Source organism: Trichoderma reesei (genome assembly GCF_000167675.1).
Source record: "Trichoderma reesei QM6a unplaced genomic scaffold TRIREscaffold_1, whole genome shotgun sequence".
NCBI classification, from domain to species: domain Eukaryota; kingdom Fungi; phylum Ascomycota; class Sordariomycetes; order Hypocreales; family Hypocreaceae; genus Trichoderma; species Trichoderma reesei.
In genome coordinates, this window is record NW_006711148.1 from 2765757 (window position 1) to 2782122 (window position 16366).

A 16366-nucleotide genomic window follows, 5' to 3' on the forward strand; every position below is an offset into this window, starting at 1 on the left:
ACATGAAGGTCTTGCCAAGAAAGGAGCAAAACTCCCTGGGCCAGGGCTCGCACATACTCCCAGCCCAGATCGAGGACGTCCTCCCCGTCAATCTGTCCATCACTGCCACGGATGAAGAGAGAGCCAGCTTGCTCGAGTCCATCCTCTCACAGCCCACCATTCCTGGCATCGACCTCCAGACGAATGAGTTCAGAGGAGGCCCGGACGCCGTATCCAAGGAGCAGTTCAGGAAGGGGCTGCTGGCCGAGCTGCGAAAGGGCTGGACCAATGCGGCTACCGAGGCTCGGTTCATCAGGCTCGTCGAGCTGCTACAGCGAGATGGATGTGCCGTCTTTGCTGGTCTGATTGACGTTCCGGCCTTCCTCCAGCTCATTGAGCAGTTCACCAAGACCATGAGCGATTCAGGGACTCATGCCTTCTTGCACTCCTTTGCCAACCTCATCGACCACCCTGACATCCTCCTCAACTCCGAATTCAACGACGCCATCATCCACCCTCTGCTGGTTGCCCTGCTTTCGTACGTCATGGGCGGTCCCATCAGAATAACTGATGCCCGCGGCAAAGACACGCAGCCAATCTCCGTCAATGCGCAGGACAACATGCTGCACATTGACAACACTCCCTTCCGAGAGGAGTACAAGATCCTGCTCGGCTGGGAAAAGGGCCAAGTCAAGGGTCCCACCGGCCAGAACTTCACATTCCTCCCCGGGACGCACAAGGGTAACCGCCTCATCAACGTAGACGAGCGGTCTCAGCCTTGGTCGACTGAGAACAGCAGCCTGTTCATCACCGACGACAGCCTGGAAAGCGTCCTCGAGTTCCAGAAGAACATCACTGGAAACCCTCCTAAGATTGTAGAGCTAGAGTATCCAGAGCAGCCCGTTACGGTGGTTTTCAACGCCGGCTCGCTGGTCCACCACCGCTATCGCAACAACAACGGGAGCACGCGCAGCTGTGTCATCACTGCCTTTCATCTTGCGTCAGACCACCCAGGAGCTCTCCTCGCTTCAAAGGCGAACGAAACGCCTGAGACCATTGCGGACGCCCTTCTAGGCTTCCAGGACGGAAACCAGGTAGAGACGTTCTACTCCCTGGTCCGTGGCAGAGCCTCAGCCATTGAGTCCAAGATTGGAGACATTCTCGACGAAAGCCACCAGTCGACTCTTGTCGACACGTGCAATCTGACACTCTCTGGCGAGCGACTCACTCGCTGGAGAGAAATCACTCTCCACGCCCCGTCCGCAACAGAGCTCAAGTTCGAGGGCAGCAACTACCTCTCCTTTGCGGGCGACGCCATCCCCCGCGATCTCCTCATTGAGAAACTCGCCTCCGCCATGGCCTACGACAAGCACGGCCTGCTGGATCTCATCATCTACATGGACGGCCACGAGGAGATCCGCAAGCCCGCTCGCAAGAGCGTGTGGACCATGTCCAAGGATAAGATTTCCACCATCCTCTCTGCGTGGCTGCCCGCTGTTGAAGGCTACAAGTTCACCATCGCCGACGTGAAGAGTCCCGTGGTGCTCCAGCGCAAGGCCTACAAGGTCGCTCAGCTAATCAGGGAGAGCTTTCCCGAGATTGACTTTGACAAGAAGACGGATTTGGGAATGAGCAAGGAGGAGCAGCAGCTCTTTTCGGCGCAGCAGCTGATTCATGACTTGGGCGAGTCGATTTCGAGGTGTGAGAAGATTGAGACGTACATTACCACCAATCTGTTTCTTTTCTTCATCATTGATCAGATTATTCCTTCTTTTGACTGGGTCTTGAGGCAGAGGGTCATTGCGACGTGTGCTATTTTCTTGAGGGCGTATATTGCTTGCGTGCTGGTGGTTGAGAAGAACCACGGGATCTGAGATTGGCAATTCCATGTGAGCAAACCATAAAAAAGAAAAAACAAATGGTAAACAGGCCAGTTTGTAGCATTTACTCTTGCAATTATGAAGAAAGAAAAGATCATGCATAAGACTGCAAGGTGAATTAGTACGTTCCGAGCTCAGTCCACTCTGCGACGTGAAAAGCGAATGGGCAAAGCTTTGCTTTGATGGCCGGTTCGATCCTCTGCATATGTATGCCACTGTGAAGAAGAATCCGTGTCACTCTTATGGCGTATGTAAGCTTGCTGCAAATGACCTCTGAAGACTGCTCGCCAGGGTACGGCTCTGTTTGGACGCGTCCGACAAGAGGTGACGAGTACATGTCAACCACTACCATATGTTTCGACCTTCAATTTACTTCTTAGGAGCGAGACTTTAAAGTTTTTTCAAAAAAAAAATTGTATATGCTTGGCCTCTATAGCGAACAGTTGAAAAAAAAGTCGTGACACCTGTCGATTTGTTGACGCTGACCATAGAGTGTCATAAGAAACATAGCCATCCCAGCAGTTGTTCAGTATAAACGATGGAATTTGTCAGGTCTTCATAAAGATTGGACGGGAGACAGATCCTGTTTCCTGAGGGCTGATGTACTTCGCAAGTAGACCATGGTCTCTGAAAAGATAGACAGTCCGTCGAGCTTAATCATCTTTGGGCCGGATGTATAACACAGGAGGGCAACCCAATACAAGGCTGACTTAGTATAGACCCGATTGAGGCCTTGATGATGCCTAATAATACTAGGTAGGAAGAAGAAGTTATATAAGAAGCTGGAGACTTAGTTAGAGCTTTAGTAGGATGATAGAAACTGGAATTTATTCCTGATATCCCATTCACTCTTTTAGCCAGAATCGTACCACCACAGACCTCATGTGTTCCAGTTCCGTTGTACTCCTTTCCCTTAGACATTTATTCCGACATTATTGTTGCTATTTAGGCTCAATTCACCGCTATTGCAGGCAAGTAGTCCGATTGGGCATTTTGATCAAAAGGCAGGCTAGTAATAACCTGCTGCTGGGATTGTGTTTCTGAACTTGATTCAGGCCGAGTATGTGGTGATCGCAGCTAACAGCGATGATAATTAAACGTAACAGATATTCGCAATGCAAATTTTCTCTTGGTAGCAGACGAATATCGGACATAGCACTTTCAAACATTACTGACATCATGGCGAGAAAAGTGCAAGGTTGTCGAAGCGAAGGGGATGCTTTCAGACCTTGACGTGGCAGTTCCTGATTGTCTGCAGAAGGAATCTTGGCAAGATTATGAAAACACCCTGCGTGAGTCAACTATTCACAGCCAATGATGACGCTGTGTTGTAAGTAAGCAAGCTTGACAATGAAATTCCAAAACCACGATGAAGAGTGTAGTGACGATTCTTAACCGTGTCTGCACTAGCCCTGAGCTTCTACCAGATGAAGCGGCGTCTGACTATTCAAAGATTGAAGAAGGCTCAACGGACCCATATGCTTTGAAGCGACTTTATTGCGCATTGAGAACGACGAATGAAGCCAGTCAGAGGCTTTGTGTTCTCACAGAATAGGGGGGGGGGCTCGTAAGCATCCCCAAACTCGCCCCCGACGAGCCGAAGCCTGATAGTTGCCACACCATGCGTGCATACATGGATGAGTGGTGCTTATTGGCAATATTATTGGCAATATAGCCAATCAAAGTATCAATCCGAGTCTGTTCCTTGTTCTGAGATCCTGCTGAAGTTCAGCTCTCGTATGCGATGTAACCCCATATAAGCGGGGTATGCAGTTACAGGAATGAACACTCCTCGACAAAACACCATACGAGTGAAACTGGATGTTGGTGAAGTAGCATCTTCACTACTCAACCGTGCCGGTAAGCGCTTTTGCTGTCAGCCGTAGAGGTGGATGAAACTTCAAGTAGGATCGCCACTTCTCCATCCTTGCTGGAAAATGGTTCTTGCTCTCAGCCGTCACGATCAGGAGACCTTATACAGGTTCAGCTGAATATGTAGCCATGATCATTGGATAGAACACTGTGTCATCACGGACAAACTTCCTCCGGGTGTGTGGTGATGGCAGAAGCAGGATTGATCTCGAACGGGCACCCATTGCGAGATGTCGAGATATATAAGGCCCTGTGAAGGTCTAGCTTTCGGACCATCGCCATCGATAAGTCACCGGTCCCCAGCAGCCTAACCAGAAAAACCAATATCTCAGCAATTCCAGCAAAACCACAAAGCACCTCACCTATCAAGATGCGTTTCATCCTCGTCGCCGCTCTTCTCGCCCCCTTGGCCTCCGCAGCCGTTGCCGGCGTCGACATTGAAGCCCGCGTCGAGGCCGTCGCCCAAGTCGAGGAACGCTCTGAGCTTCTCACGCTCGACAAGAGAGCCTGCGTTGCCAACGGCTGCAAATGCAGCACGCTCCACCCTCTCAAGCAAGGCCAGTACTGCGGCAACTGCGTCTGGTCCAATGGCGATGGCTACATCATCACTGCCAAGCGCGTCAACAACCATGTCTACGAGTGCTCGCCTTCGGGGTCGTGCTGTGATTATGGCGTGGCCAGCGACTGCGGCTCTGGAACTGCTCGATGCGGATAGAATATACGGCAGATTTACGACTCGGCTAGTGTGAGGAGGAAGACGGGAGTGATGGGTAGAGGGAGTTGCGGGACAGTGAATAGCCAAGGAAGAGTCAATATGTAGCTCTGTGATGAATACACTCATTCAATGCTATGTGAATCACCAATTGTTGACGTTAGAATACCAAGTACGACTGAACTGCCACTAGGTCGTAACAAAGCAATCACGTAGCTTGAGAATGTCGGATCGATTCATCTGCTGTTACATCATGCCTGCTTCACCAGTCATATAAGGCGTCTGTCTGAAGCCATGGCAAAATAGTCCTTGCTAATAGAGTCTTCTTGCTTATCCCATCCAGTTGTTAGGGGTCCATTGCACCTTTGAAAAACGTCAGCATAGTCCTCGGCCACAGGAACACAGAGAGTCTTACATAGCTTGGATCGATCTTCTTCAGATCCCCGACACCCAGATTTGCAGCATCAATCGCAATTTCATGCTTGATAATGTCGATGGCCTTTTCAACGCCCTTGGTACCAAAGACATTGGCAAACATGAAGGGACGTCCCAAGCCCACAGCCTTGACGCCCAGAGACAGCAGCTTGAGGACATCGGCTCCATATCGAACACCGCCATCCGCGTAGACTTCAATCTTCTTGAAGACTTCGGGAGCCCTTTGGTGGATTTCAAGTGCGACTTCGAGGGACGAGGGGCTGCCGTCGATTTGCCTGCCACCGTGGTTTGAGAGGATGATGGCGGGCACTTTGTGCTTGACAGCAAGCTTCGCATCTTCCACGGTCATGATTCCCTTGAGAATGACGGGCAGATCCGTCATTCTGGTGATCTTCTTGTAATAATCCCACTATGAGAACGGCGTGTCAGTAGAGGACAGCCAGTGAGACTAACGTGAAGCACTGTTGTGTAAGGGAGAGGAAGAGCCCTCCTTCAGACTTACAGTAATATAAGTATACTCGGAGTCACTGCCACCGCCGTAAGTAAGTTTCATTGTACAGAGAGGAAATCCCTGAATTGCACGCACGCTGATCCTACGCCATATCGAGCAGCTCGATGTCTGTTTCCATCTGCTGCAGAGTCGACGGTAAATATAATGGCGCTTGCACCAGCCTTTTTGGAACGGTCCAAAAGATCCTGCGTCTCCGTATCGTTGGAGGAAAGATATAGCTGGCGAATTCCAAATTAATATGTCTCATTCTCGAGTTGGGGAAAGCTTTGGCATATTCAAACCTGTTGGAACACGACCTGGCCTTCGGCCTTGGCAGCGGCAATCTCCTCAATCGTATACGATGCAAAAAGCGCCGGCTGTTTGTTCAAGTCAATTCAACACGTCTCAAGCAGACATGAATTTGGGGACGTTATTGGAGTCGACATACCATGTAAAGGATGTTGCCAGCAGCAGCTCCTCTCACAAGGTTGAGCTCTCCATCAGGGTGGCCATAGGTACCCCGAGCACACGGGCTGATGAAAATGGGCGCCGAAAAGTTGTGGCCGAGGATGGTTGTTCTACACGCTAGTCAGATCTTGAAGTAAGGTTGCGTCTCTTGTGCTATCACGAACGGCAAAGTGCTCTCAATATTCGTAATGTCGACCATGACCCTGGGCCTCAGGCGGTATCGGCTATAGACCTCCAGGTTGTTGCGGTATGACCACTCTCCGGCGGCGCCATTGCGGTAGTAAGTGTAGTTCTTCACTGGGAGGTAGTGGCGAGCCGCCCAGTCAAAGTCGGGCAGACCAACGATATCCGAGAGCTTCGGGAGGATTCCCTTGGGGAGGTAGGAAAGGACATCGTCAATTCCCGTGTCTGGCTCGTTTAAGAATGGTCGAGCAGCGAGGGCCTCGGAGGCAAGAAGGGCAGCGAGCAGGTGGTACCGCATGATGGGAGAACTGTAAGTGGCATGCAGCGCTAGAAGGGTTCCCGTTCTAGTCTGTAGCTTGGGCGAGGTGTCACTTGGGTTTATATCTGGCTTCCTTCGTCCGATGTCGTGCATTGCTGTGACACTGATTCAAGACAGATGGAGCCAGTAAAGACACCCCCAAGGGCAAGGATCGGGGTTCCTTGTGGGATCCAACAGCCATTGTTCTCAATAAGCACGGGTGCAAGGTGAGATATGGGGATTGCCAAGCCGTTGACATGCAGGGACCAGCCTGTCGCTGAGTGCTCTTCGACCATGTCCCCTCCGCAGAGTCCATGCGTCTCTAGGATCACCAACAACATAGTAACAACATGAATACCCCTCCTCGATCTCAAGCTTTGATCTAATCATATACAGAAGATGAGGTTGAACTTAACAGGAGGCAAAGGATAGGGGTGATGTCGGAGAGAGTGCAGCAGTCATATACGACACGCTTCCCATCATTGTCTTTCCTGCAAGGTACAACAATGCAGATTGTATCTCGGAAAGGAAGCTCAATACCGAAAATGCAACGCTAATATCGAAGCTTGTCATCACGCAAGCTCACTTGGTGGGTTGAGACCACCTTGACAGAGGGGCCAAGACGCTGTTCCTGCCGACAAGATGCCGATTGGTAAGGCCAGAGTGTAGATGAGACGACTTGTGGAGATGAGCACTTTTGTGACGGCTGAGCCCATGTCATTTCATCCTCCCAAGATAGAGAGCATCGCATGGTTCAGGACAAGCTTGGAGGTTAAGCTTACTTGACGGGATGCTAGCTGGGTAAAGCCGGAGATCAAGTGATCGATTTGTGAGCGCTTTGATTGTGTAACACTAATTGCTCACACTCGGTATTACTTTGTTCGCCGTCTTTCAAGAACACCCACGTCAGCAAGCGACTGAGACGTCTTCCTACTGCAGTAACAACGCGCCTGGTCCTCTTGGACCATCCGAACATAGTCTTAAGGTACCTAGTCGTGTGCGAAGACCGCTCGGCACGGAGACATCAACGGTCCGTGTTGGAAGCAACGAGGCTCGGGGCTAGTAATGAGCCAAACGGTGCGTTGGCTCTGCTCCGGATTCTAGGCCTATGAGGCCATTGTTTCACATAGTACTCGCCTATCGCCATTGTTCGTTCTCTATTGGTTGTGCCTACGTCTGTCGCACGGGAGGCCGGTTAGGCTTACCATAGACCGGTTGGCAGCCATGCGCCTGAATGCTCATCAATGGCTGCTCCCCTGCTGAGAGTTTGGGTCCATTCTGACTTACTATAAAGCTGTCTGGCTCGCCTCCAATGAGCACTTCGTCCAAGGTTTGTCGACAATGTTCAGTGTTAGTTGCCTGGTCGTCTGTCGCAGATATTACCGAACATGACCACTTTCGTCTCCGGCCTGTTGAGACATATCTCCCTCTGTGACGCACGTCTGGATCGATCATGTAGATGCCTCATCACGGGGGGACAGCAATTGAACTGCACCACGGCTTGAATGCATTCATCTGGTATGTGCTCTCTCTGGAACCTGTACAGGGCTTTTTGGTTTGTCCGGCAAACGCATGAATGACGCTTTGCACAGCGGACATGTCTCATGTCTCTTCAAGAACCACTTTGCCAGACACGAAGAGTGGAAGATATGGTCGCACGATAGCAAACGGATTGGATCGTCATCCCGCAGCGTTTCGAGACATATCGCACTGCCGTGTTTTCCCGTCAGCGACCATGATATAGAGAGTGAGAATATTCGCAGACGGCAAAGATACTCACCATACAACATAGGTGGTTTCTTTCTTAGCTGGCCCGTTGGTGCCTTCGCCCTTGGACTTCCAGCTTCTGTAACTTTGACTCGGTGCCCGTTCGTTGAGTTTTCCCATTCTGCCTGCATTCTGGGCGTTTTCCGGATCGTCCTGGCCTTCTCGCGGCTTTTTCCGGTCAAGCACTTTAGTGTATTGCCTATTATCGAAGTCATGGACTTCTATCAGCTATTTGTGCACTGCGAGCAAGGCGTTGCAATTAGGCGAAGGATCAGCGTGCGTACGCGAGTATAAAGAGGATAATGATGATCGCTATCACGATGACGGTCATGACAATGATTGGGATGTAATCATGGCCGGTTGTTGACGAGGGCGTAACATCTGTATCATTTCTTCTAGCCAAAGAGGCTGACCGTACTATCCTCGAACGAATCGGAATGTTGTCGTGGTCCATGATTTGTAGTTCGCGCAGTCGCTCAGGTCAAAGATGCGTAGTTCTGGTACAACTATCTGATCGAAGGAGAAAAGGGTCGGCATTTGGGGCAACGTCTACTTTTTTAAACATTTCGACAAAACTCAGCTGTTACCGCGGCATGAGGGGAAAGGGTAAACTGAGAAGCCCATCACATCCCAGGCCAATGGTTCAACCACCGGCGAGGCGCCGCCACAAATCCGAAAGGTGGCGTCTGACCGAGACTCTCTATAGACCCTGAGATGAGGGAGACTATCTCGTCGCTGAGACGTGAGCTGCCAACTGAGATCTACTATATGCCCAGCCTAGACGAAATCTGTAACGCCTCGTATGATTAGGACTGGCTCTAGCGGAGAATCATCAGCCGGGCCGTATAACAGTGGTCAGCACACTTCCGCGAATACCTTCTATAGCCGAGTAGACGTTGACCGGTCGGTCAGCTCTTGAGCTGTGACGTTGACCTATCATGTGGGTGATAAGAGGTGGCTTCAGCTCTCTGTGGTTGAGTCGGACTGATTGGACAAAGTCTCCAAGTGGCGGACGTCGGCTGTGGCTGATGGGCTGATATGTTGGAGTTAGAGTTTGACGGCTGTGCTGGGCTGAAGAGGCTGAAGCTCATCTATCGACACATGCTATATAGTTAGAGCTTCAAAGTTTCTCCGATACGAAACGCGAGCCGGTTATGAGGGGTAGCCGAACGAGTGCACCTGTGGCTTGGACGCAGAATAGTCGAAACTGGCAAATATCAGGGAGCGGTTTGCCCACGTTCCACATGATGCAATGAGTAACAATTCACTCGAGCAAATGAGCTTACCAGCTCAGGAAATAGAGGGATATATGTTCAAAGAAGGTAGCATATCCAGAACGCACGTAGCGTTCCAACTCCGTTGGAAACAGGGCTGAGAAAGCGCTCGGAACTCGCCGCTTCGTCGTGATTCGATAGTGTCGGTGAAATCAATGTCGACTTCAATCGGAGAAATAGCGACGAGTAAGTTATAATGCACAGCCTCCGACTGGGATGCCACCAGGCACACAGCCCCCAGGTTGGGATTGAGTCGACCGCTATACTTCGAAGATCTCTTATATAGATAGATCGATAGTCATTGCAGAAGGCCTTCGTCCCAAAGGCCACAATCGTGCATTTGTCACAACAAGCGTTCGGTAGGTCAGCAAGGACAAGCATGGAAAGATATGGGAATCTGCTCTGGGCGGAGAAGCCGGCTTCTCAATCGGCATCCAGCCTGGTTAAGAATCGAAAGATGGCCGATCCACCGGTTCGCTCTTTGCGGATGTCCGAGGTCCTCGCCGCCAAGATGGATGCCGCAGCCCCCCTGCCAGACGTTTCTCCAAGACGCCTTGGCATGCCTTCGCCGATGGCTATACATCTGAAAGGCCAACATCTTCTATGACTATCGCCTTCTATATACATACTTATATGGAATGAGCTTGCAGAATGCAGGAAAGAATATTGCACAAAGCGTCTTACAGATACCAGTAAGTTGGGCCCGGCTGAAGATCAGAACCCTATCGAAGTTTCATCTACCTAGGTACAGATTCGACGATCGGCTCGTGCCTCTGGCTGCAGGATCGCCGTTAACGCCGGACCCAACGCCACGATAGAATCCTTCTATCACCCCACACCAGGTACCTTTCGCATATAAGGTTGATGATTAAGATCAATGTACCATACAGGGATCGTGCATTGACTGCCGCTCCATCGAATCATGTAAAAGCTCCTATCTCCAATACTTGCCCAACCCTCGCGCAAACGGCTCCGGACTCCGGACTCGCCAAGCTTGTCGAGAGTCGCGCTCCTGGTCGGCACTAAGACTGGCTAATTCCGGCCTCGCTGTTGATTCTAGTAGATAGGAGTGGTGTATGGCTTAGTAACCGTGTCTATGACTTACACGACTTGTTCTCGTCATTTACACATGTATCTCATGCAGGTTTCGCCAAGCCAGTCGAGGGCTGCCGGAGGAGGATTTTAGCAAGCGCGAGCCGGAGCCGTGGTCCGGGAAGCATGAAGCATGGGGCCGGTTATCTCCTCAAAGGAACAGCGACTGTTGATATAAAAGACTTGGGCATCTCCATGCTGGTGATGGATGTGAAAAGAATATCAGTTCTCCACCCATAATTATATACACCATAGCTCATCTAAATCTATTTGCGCTTCTTAGCCGTTCAATCTTCCATAATGGCACCAGCATTCGACATCACGCCAGAGAAGCGAGCATCAATGCTCGCCTTCTTTCAGCGGCAGCTCTTCCGTGAACCCCCCGTATGGACTCGACAGGACGCAGATTTAAGCGGCCAAACCGCCATCGTCACAGGGTCCAACACTGGCCTCGGCTTCGAATGCAGTGCTCAGCTCCTTGACCTTGGCCTCAGCAGGCTCATTCTCGCAGTCCGCAGTGAATCAAAGGGCGAGGAGGCGAAGAAGCTGCTCTTGGAGCGCCAAAACTCAAGCACTCCCCCACCAGTCATCGAAGTGTGGAAGCTCGATCTATCGAGCTATGACTCCATCGTCGCGTTTGCAGAGCGCACCAAAACGCTGCAGAGGCTCGATATAGCCGTCCATAACGCAGGTCTCATCAAGAAGAACTTTGAAAAGAACAAGTTTACAGGCCATGAGGAAACTGTTCAAGTCAACTACCTTGGCCTCGCTCTATTCACACTGCTACTTATTCCCATCTTGGAGGACAAGAACACCGTCGAACAGCCTGGCCACCTTGTACTCGTTTCCTCCGACACAGCCGCATGGGCCGGATTCAAGGAGAAAAACTCAGTACCGCTACTTGCTGGCTTTGATAAACCCGAGTCGTTCAAGAGCCAAGATCGATATGCCACTTCCAAGTTACTTGGGCAACTGTTCCTATCGCAGCTGGTGAAGAGGGTGCCGCTGTCCTCTACAATTATAAATGCTCCGAATCCGGGTCTGTGCAAGTCCAGCTTGGCACGCGAACATGACGGCCTCTTGGATAAGTTGTTGATGTGGGCTTTTCAATCCTTGCTTGGGCGCCAGGCGTCGGTAGGAGCTCGCGCGTTTACCGATGCAGCTGTGAAGCAGGGTCCAGAGTCACACGGACAGTATCTTGAAGACGGAAAGGTTCAGCCGTAAGTTGTCCAAAATCGTAGCCCATAAATCTAGGCAAGACATTCTGCTAATGTTTTTCGCTCAGGATGGCACCGCTCGTCTACACACCTGAGGGTCATACAATTGCAGAGAGGCTGTGGAGGGAGACCTTGGACGAACTCGCTTTTGCAAAGGTCACTGATATTGTCCGGTCCTTGGGTGGTCAGCCATGAAATGTGCTTGAGGGGACTTGCCATACATTGTTCTTTCTTTTGTCCTTGAATCTCTAGCATCTCCTTTGTCTATAGCCGCTCACTGAAACATTGTTGCAAATAATTCAGACTACATTTATAATTTGTCAAACACATTGCGCATTCAGTTTTCGAGAGAGATCAGCTCCATTTGCCTGACAATGCTGCGGAACGCGTCAATTTCCTGATGTCTATATGCAACGCTATCTCATGGGACTCAACACGAAATCAAACACATTTGTATTCCCTTCGTGTAGCCTCAAATGGATAAGAACGGTACAGCGTGCGCACCCGTAATGGCATTGATGACAAAAGGCGAGGTGAAAGTCGGCGGCATGCTGCTGGCGCTGATCACAGCATTCAGCAGGAACAGCGCATCTGCTTGCTCCGGTCCCTGCAAATCCTGCTGAGCCCAGAGTTTCTTGATCATTTCTTCTGTTGACCCTAGATTATTCATCGGCCGTGCTTCCATTGTTCGCTGTATGGTTGTTAGAATGAGTAGTCGTTGCTCGTCAGTCTCTGCTTGGATAGAGAGGATGAAGAGAGGGAACGGCCTGTCGTATAGCCGGATCTTCTCCAAGAGGGCAAAGGCCTTGGCGGCGGCGCTCTGGGCGGCCGTTGAAGACATGAAGGCGCCTTTGACAACTCGATCCACGTAAATGATCAGTGCGTATTGAAACAGCCGATCGTTCATGATCTCCGTGGCTTTGCTTATTGTGATGCCCTCCTTTTCCACGTCAAAGCAGTCACGCAAGTCGTCGATGTTCTTGAGACGAAGCTCGAGCTCATTGATGGCGCGCAGGCGTTTGAGGGATAAATAGTTTGGGTCATCCCGGCTCTTGACAAGGTCCATTGCTTCGCTTAAGTAGTCGAGCACCTGAGGCGAGCAGCCCAGCATGTTATGCATCTATGAATTCGTCAGTATGAGCTTGATAAGTTGGCATAGCTCGTGCCTCATGGGTTGTTCTTACCGTTATAAGATCGATATCATATGCTGAATCCGACACAAGAACTTCCGACTTGGCCATCAGCTCCATCTGCGGAGTCCGTTGCTGCCAATGCTTGATGCTAAACTTGTATAGCGTCTTATGATAGCGAACCCAGTTGAGCAGGATTGCACAGTCTCCTGCGTATCGGCGATGGATGTTGAAGCCAGAGTTGACAATCTTCATGCAGCCGTCAAAGTAGACTGACCAGTCATTGGTCTTGCCGCTCTGACTGAGAACCTGCAAAGGCGGGTTAGATATATACATCCAATAAGAGATGAAACCTCCTCATTGCTTACCTCGTACAAGGTCAACAGCAGGCTAGCAGCAATGGCCTGTGGTCGAGATCGGTTATCGAGGCCCTGCATGATGGCGCTCTTGAGATTTGATATTGCAAGGATCTTGTATCTGAGTGCCTCATTCGTCTTGTGCAAAGAAAGCAGCGATATTGCATTCATGGAATGGCGAAGAGACATGGCGTGTACGCTATCGTCGCCGAAAGACATTCGGTATAACAGACCGCAAACGTCGTCATGAAAGCTGCCTGATGTGACGAGGCGGATCGCCGAGGGCAATTGGGGTCCATCTGCTGCATCTCAGTATACAAGACAACCCACATGCTGTCAGATTGGATGAGACTCAGTCTTACAAAAGCCAAGTTTGGTGGACCATAATGAGGTGCTTGGTGTTATCGATGGCGTCCAAGCTCCCATATGCCCAACTATCATCAGGTCAGACCAAGGCTATACCAACTCCAACTCCACGGCTAGCTCCACTCACTATGCCCTCCTGTATCGACGTGTTCGCGATACAAGCTCACGTCCCAGCTGGAAGTATTCAGAAACACCGCCGGATTCGCTCGGTAACTGCCCCGGCTACGCACATTGGCTGTGGCAGCGCGTCGTTTGTCTCCTTTGCGCGGCCATGACAGGTTCTCATTGTAGCCGGAACATGTCTTGCCGCGCGTCTTGCAGGCCGTGCATGCTGGCAAGGCTTTGTCGCAGGCGATCTTGAGTGCTGAGGGGTGTTAGTCCCGATGTATAAGTGATGATCTTCATGGGATTCCAAGCATCATATAACGCCACCAGAAGCCAAACCCATGGCATGAAGGACGCAAGTGACGCTAAATGGTGGACCGGGGAATCTCACATACTTCGACAACTGAAACATGACTTCTTTGCCCTCGGAGGCTCGCTGCTGGTGAGTGCTGGAGCCATGCTGACGCGCAAACTTGTTGTGCACGCCAGACCTTGAAGTAATTCGATACCAAAGATGAGAAATGGATGTAACGACTCTTTATCCTGGCTGAAATCTCACTTGTCGGAGTCGTCAAATGCTGAATGTCAATGGAAGGCTAAGCTGGAGTGGGGAACGCGGGCCAAAATCTTCAAGACCCAGCCTCGAGAATCTGCACGACTTGATGCTGGAAACAGGCACTGTGTAAGAACGGCATCATGTGACTGACTTTTCTTCACACTCATTAGTAATGGACTCTGTAGGGGACGGGTTTCAAGTCGCCAAACTGCGAATACCTTACGCGCTGTACAAGAAGTCTCCTTTCTAGGCAACTTCGACACTAGGAGGCAGTCAAGGCTGCGACATGAGAAGGTCAATTGTCGGTAGTTATGTGTGTCTTCAAGGTTTGTGCTACCCATTATACGCAGCTGAAAAGGCGTTGATTGCTGGGGGGTTTCTCTACAGCGCAGGAGTTGAAGTAATCACGAATCCTAGAGGTAATCCCCTAGCACGAAGACACCTTTCAGTTTCGACGGAGCCTTGGTGCTACGTAGTGGCGAAGAAGGTGTCGAGCTACTCATTATCAACTTGATAATTGCACCAGGATACAGTTCCATTGCAAGCCATTGAAGCAGGCATTTGCGTCATGTCTGTAAATGTGTTGAGGCGTCTAGGGTATCATGGTTCTCTTACAGCGCGTCTTGTACAGACAGCTGAAGCTTCTACCGGTCTCTTTGAAGACAGTGGTGAGGTTTTGTTCGAAGCAACTGCATTGATTGAAACGAGCAGCATTGCGAATATTCAGATCCTAAACCATACCTTACTTCTTATCGTTCCAATCCCCCGGTTGGAATCAGACAGCAATAGCACTTGGAAGGTCGCACAAAGTACCCAGTAGCAGGGCACGCTGCACCTATTACCTCTTCAGTACCCCAGTATCTGGACAGCACTCTTCACCTGACATGAAGCTTCTACCTACTAAACCGCGTCTGGACATTCCCTCGCTCCGTGCCCTAAGCCATCATCAATCCCTTAACGCGCGATAGAAACATCTCTCCACATCACTTACACTTTTCGTGATGAAGCAAGACCATACGCAGTTGCCGGTGAATACATCCTATTATAACCCCGAAGGCAGAGCTGACTGCTGACTGCTGCCCCCCTCAGTTCACTACACGCGTCTTGAAAGAACAAAGTGACCCGTCCGATCTGCTACCGGCCTCATACCATTTCTACGAACAGGTTATCAGCGGCCGAAGACGTCGCAGGGTCGCCGACCCGTCACAGAATGTAGCCGCCTTTTTGGACACGGAGTTATCGCTGCAGCAACTGGAGAGCATCGACAAGCATCTGTGGCTGGCCGGGGCCAAAAGGCCTCCCACTCAGCTGCATTTGCAAGTCGCCATCGGTCGCAACATTGTCCTTGCAGACCGTATCGACCTGCATCTCCTGTGGAGTGGCGATGGCAAACTCTTTGTCAAGCCTCTTTCGCGGTTTCTCCTGAGTCCCGACTTTTGGCAAACTCATCTCACATGTCACGACTATTGTTCGTGCAGCGACCGCGTCGGGAGCGTTCTTAGCATGGAGTCTCAGCCGGCTATGGAGTCGAGATATCCTCTTCCTCCACCCAACACTACGTGCAAGGAACGCCTGCGGAAAGTCGCTCGCGGATTCCTATATACATATGCCTGCCTCATCTCTACGGAAAGCGACTTTTCCATTGCTATTGAGAAGCGTCTTCTGCCAAGAGAAACAGACGACTCACCCATCAAATGGGCACAATGGCAGCGTTTAGTGAGAGAAATCATTGCTCAGCATGGTTCATCCAAGGTCCATCCTCGCTTCGTCCGAGCAGAGCTTCGCTTGTCCCGCATCAACGTCATCCATCGGACGAAACAGTTTCTCTTCTCTGAAGCGTATTTTGGCGGGTGGAACAATTACAGCAGCTTCTTCCGTGATAATCTCGCGTGGATCGCTGCCATTACTGCATATCTAGTCTTGATCTTGACTGCGATGCAGGTTGGCCTTGCGACAGAGCGGCTTCAGGCAAATACGGCCTTTCAACAAGCATCTTATGCATTTACACTGCTTGCCATTTTGGGGCCTGTGTGCATGGTTAGCTTGGTGGCGTTGCGTGCTTTGATTGAGCTTATAAAGGACTTGCGGGTGATATTCAGGCAGGAGAAGAAGCACGTGAATACCTCAACGGCTTAGAGATATGAGACTGTGAGAATCATGATCGGACACTTGCACCTATACGAATC

General features: G+C 50.7%; 6 protein-coding genes across 6 annotated transcripts; 4 read left to right on the forward strand and 2 right to left on the reverse strand.

The window, feature by feature from the left end:
- Nucleotides 1–2: 2 nt before the first annotated feature.
- Nucleotides 3–1853, forward strand: TRIREDRAFT_103134 (uncharacterized protein; the record flags this gene model as incomplete). The annotated part of the gene is made up of 1 exon (XM_006961329.1): nucleotides 3–1853. The coding sequence occupies one exon, from the start codon at nucleotides 3–5 to the stop codon at nucleotides 1851–1853; it is 1851 nt and encodes a 616-aa protein (XP_006961391.1).
- Nucleotides 1854–4101: 2248 nt separating this feature from the next.
- TRIREDRAFT_103135 (uncharacterized protein) lies at nucleotides 4102–4446 on the forward strand (the record flags this gene model as incomplete). The annotated part of the gene is made up of 1 exon (XM_006961330.1): nucleotides 4102–4446. One exon carries the CDS (start codon nucleotides 4102–4104, stop codon nucleotides 4444–4446), a length of 345 nt encoding a protein of 114 aa, XP_006961392.1.
- A 327-nt stretch (nucleotides 4447–4773) lies between these two features.
- On the reverse strand, nucleotides 4774–6317 carry TRIREDRAFT_103136 (uncharacterized protein; the record flags this gene model as incomplete). Its single annotated transcript, XM_006961780.1, has 7 exons — nucleotides 4774–4806; nucleotides 4859–5287; nucleotides 5381–5405; nucleotides 5465–5607; nucleotides 5671–5745; nucleotides 5817–5946; nucleotides 6001–6317. The coding sequence occupies 7 exons, from the start codon at nucleotides 6315–6317 to the stop codon at nucleotides 4774–4776; spliced, it is 1152 nt and encodes a 383-aa protein (XP_006961842.1).
- A 4433-nt stretch (nucleotides 6318–10750) lies between these two features.
- On the forward strand, nucleotides 10751–11862 carry TRIREDRAFT_54227 (uncharacterized protein; the record flags this gene model as incomplete). Its single annotated transcript, XM_006961331.1, has 2 exons — nucleotides 10751–11670; nucleotides 11736–11862. The coding sequence occupies 2 exons, from the start codon at nucleotides 10751–10753 to the stop codon at nucleotides 11860–11862; spliced, it is 1047 nt and encodes a 348-aa protein (XP_006961393.1).
- Nucleotides 11863–12139: 277 nt separating this feature from the next.
- On the reverse strand, nucleotides 12140–14083 carry TRIREDRAFT_103138 (uncharacterized protein; the record flags this gene model as incomplete). The annotated part of the gene is made up of 6 exons (XM_006961781.1): nucleotides 12140–12787; nucleotides 12852–13106; nucleotides 13166–13452; nucleotides 13516–13587; nucleotides 13647–13883; nucleotides 14020–14083. 6 exons carry the CDS (start codon nucleotides 14081–14083, stop codon nucleotides 12140–12142), a joined length of 1563 nt encoding a protein of 520 aa, XP_006961843.1.
- Nucleotides 14084–15293: 1210 nt separating this feature from the next.
- TRIREDRAFT_53858 (uncharacterized protein) lies at nucleotides 15294–16316 on the forward strand (the record flags this gene model as incomplete). The annotated part of the gene is made up of 2 exons (XM_006961332.1): nucleotides 15294–15665; nucleotides 15747–16316. Coding segments are annotated over 2 exons (942 nt in total), but the record flags the coding sequence as incomplete, so codon positions are not given.
- Between the last annotated feature and the right edge of the window lie 50 nt (nucleotides 16317–16366).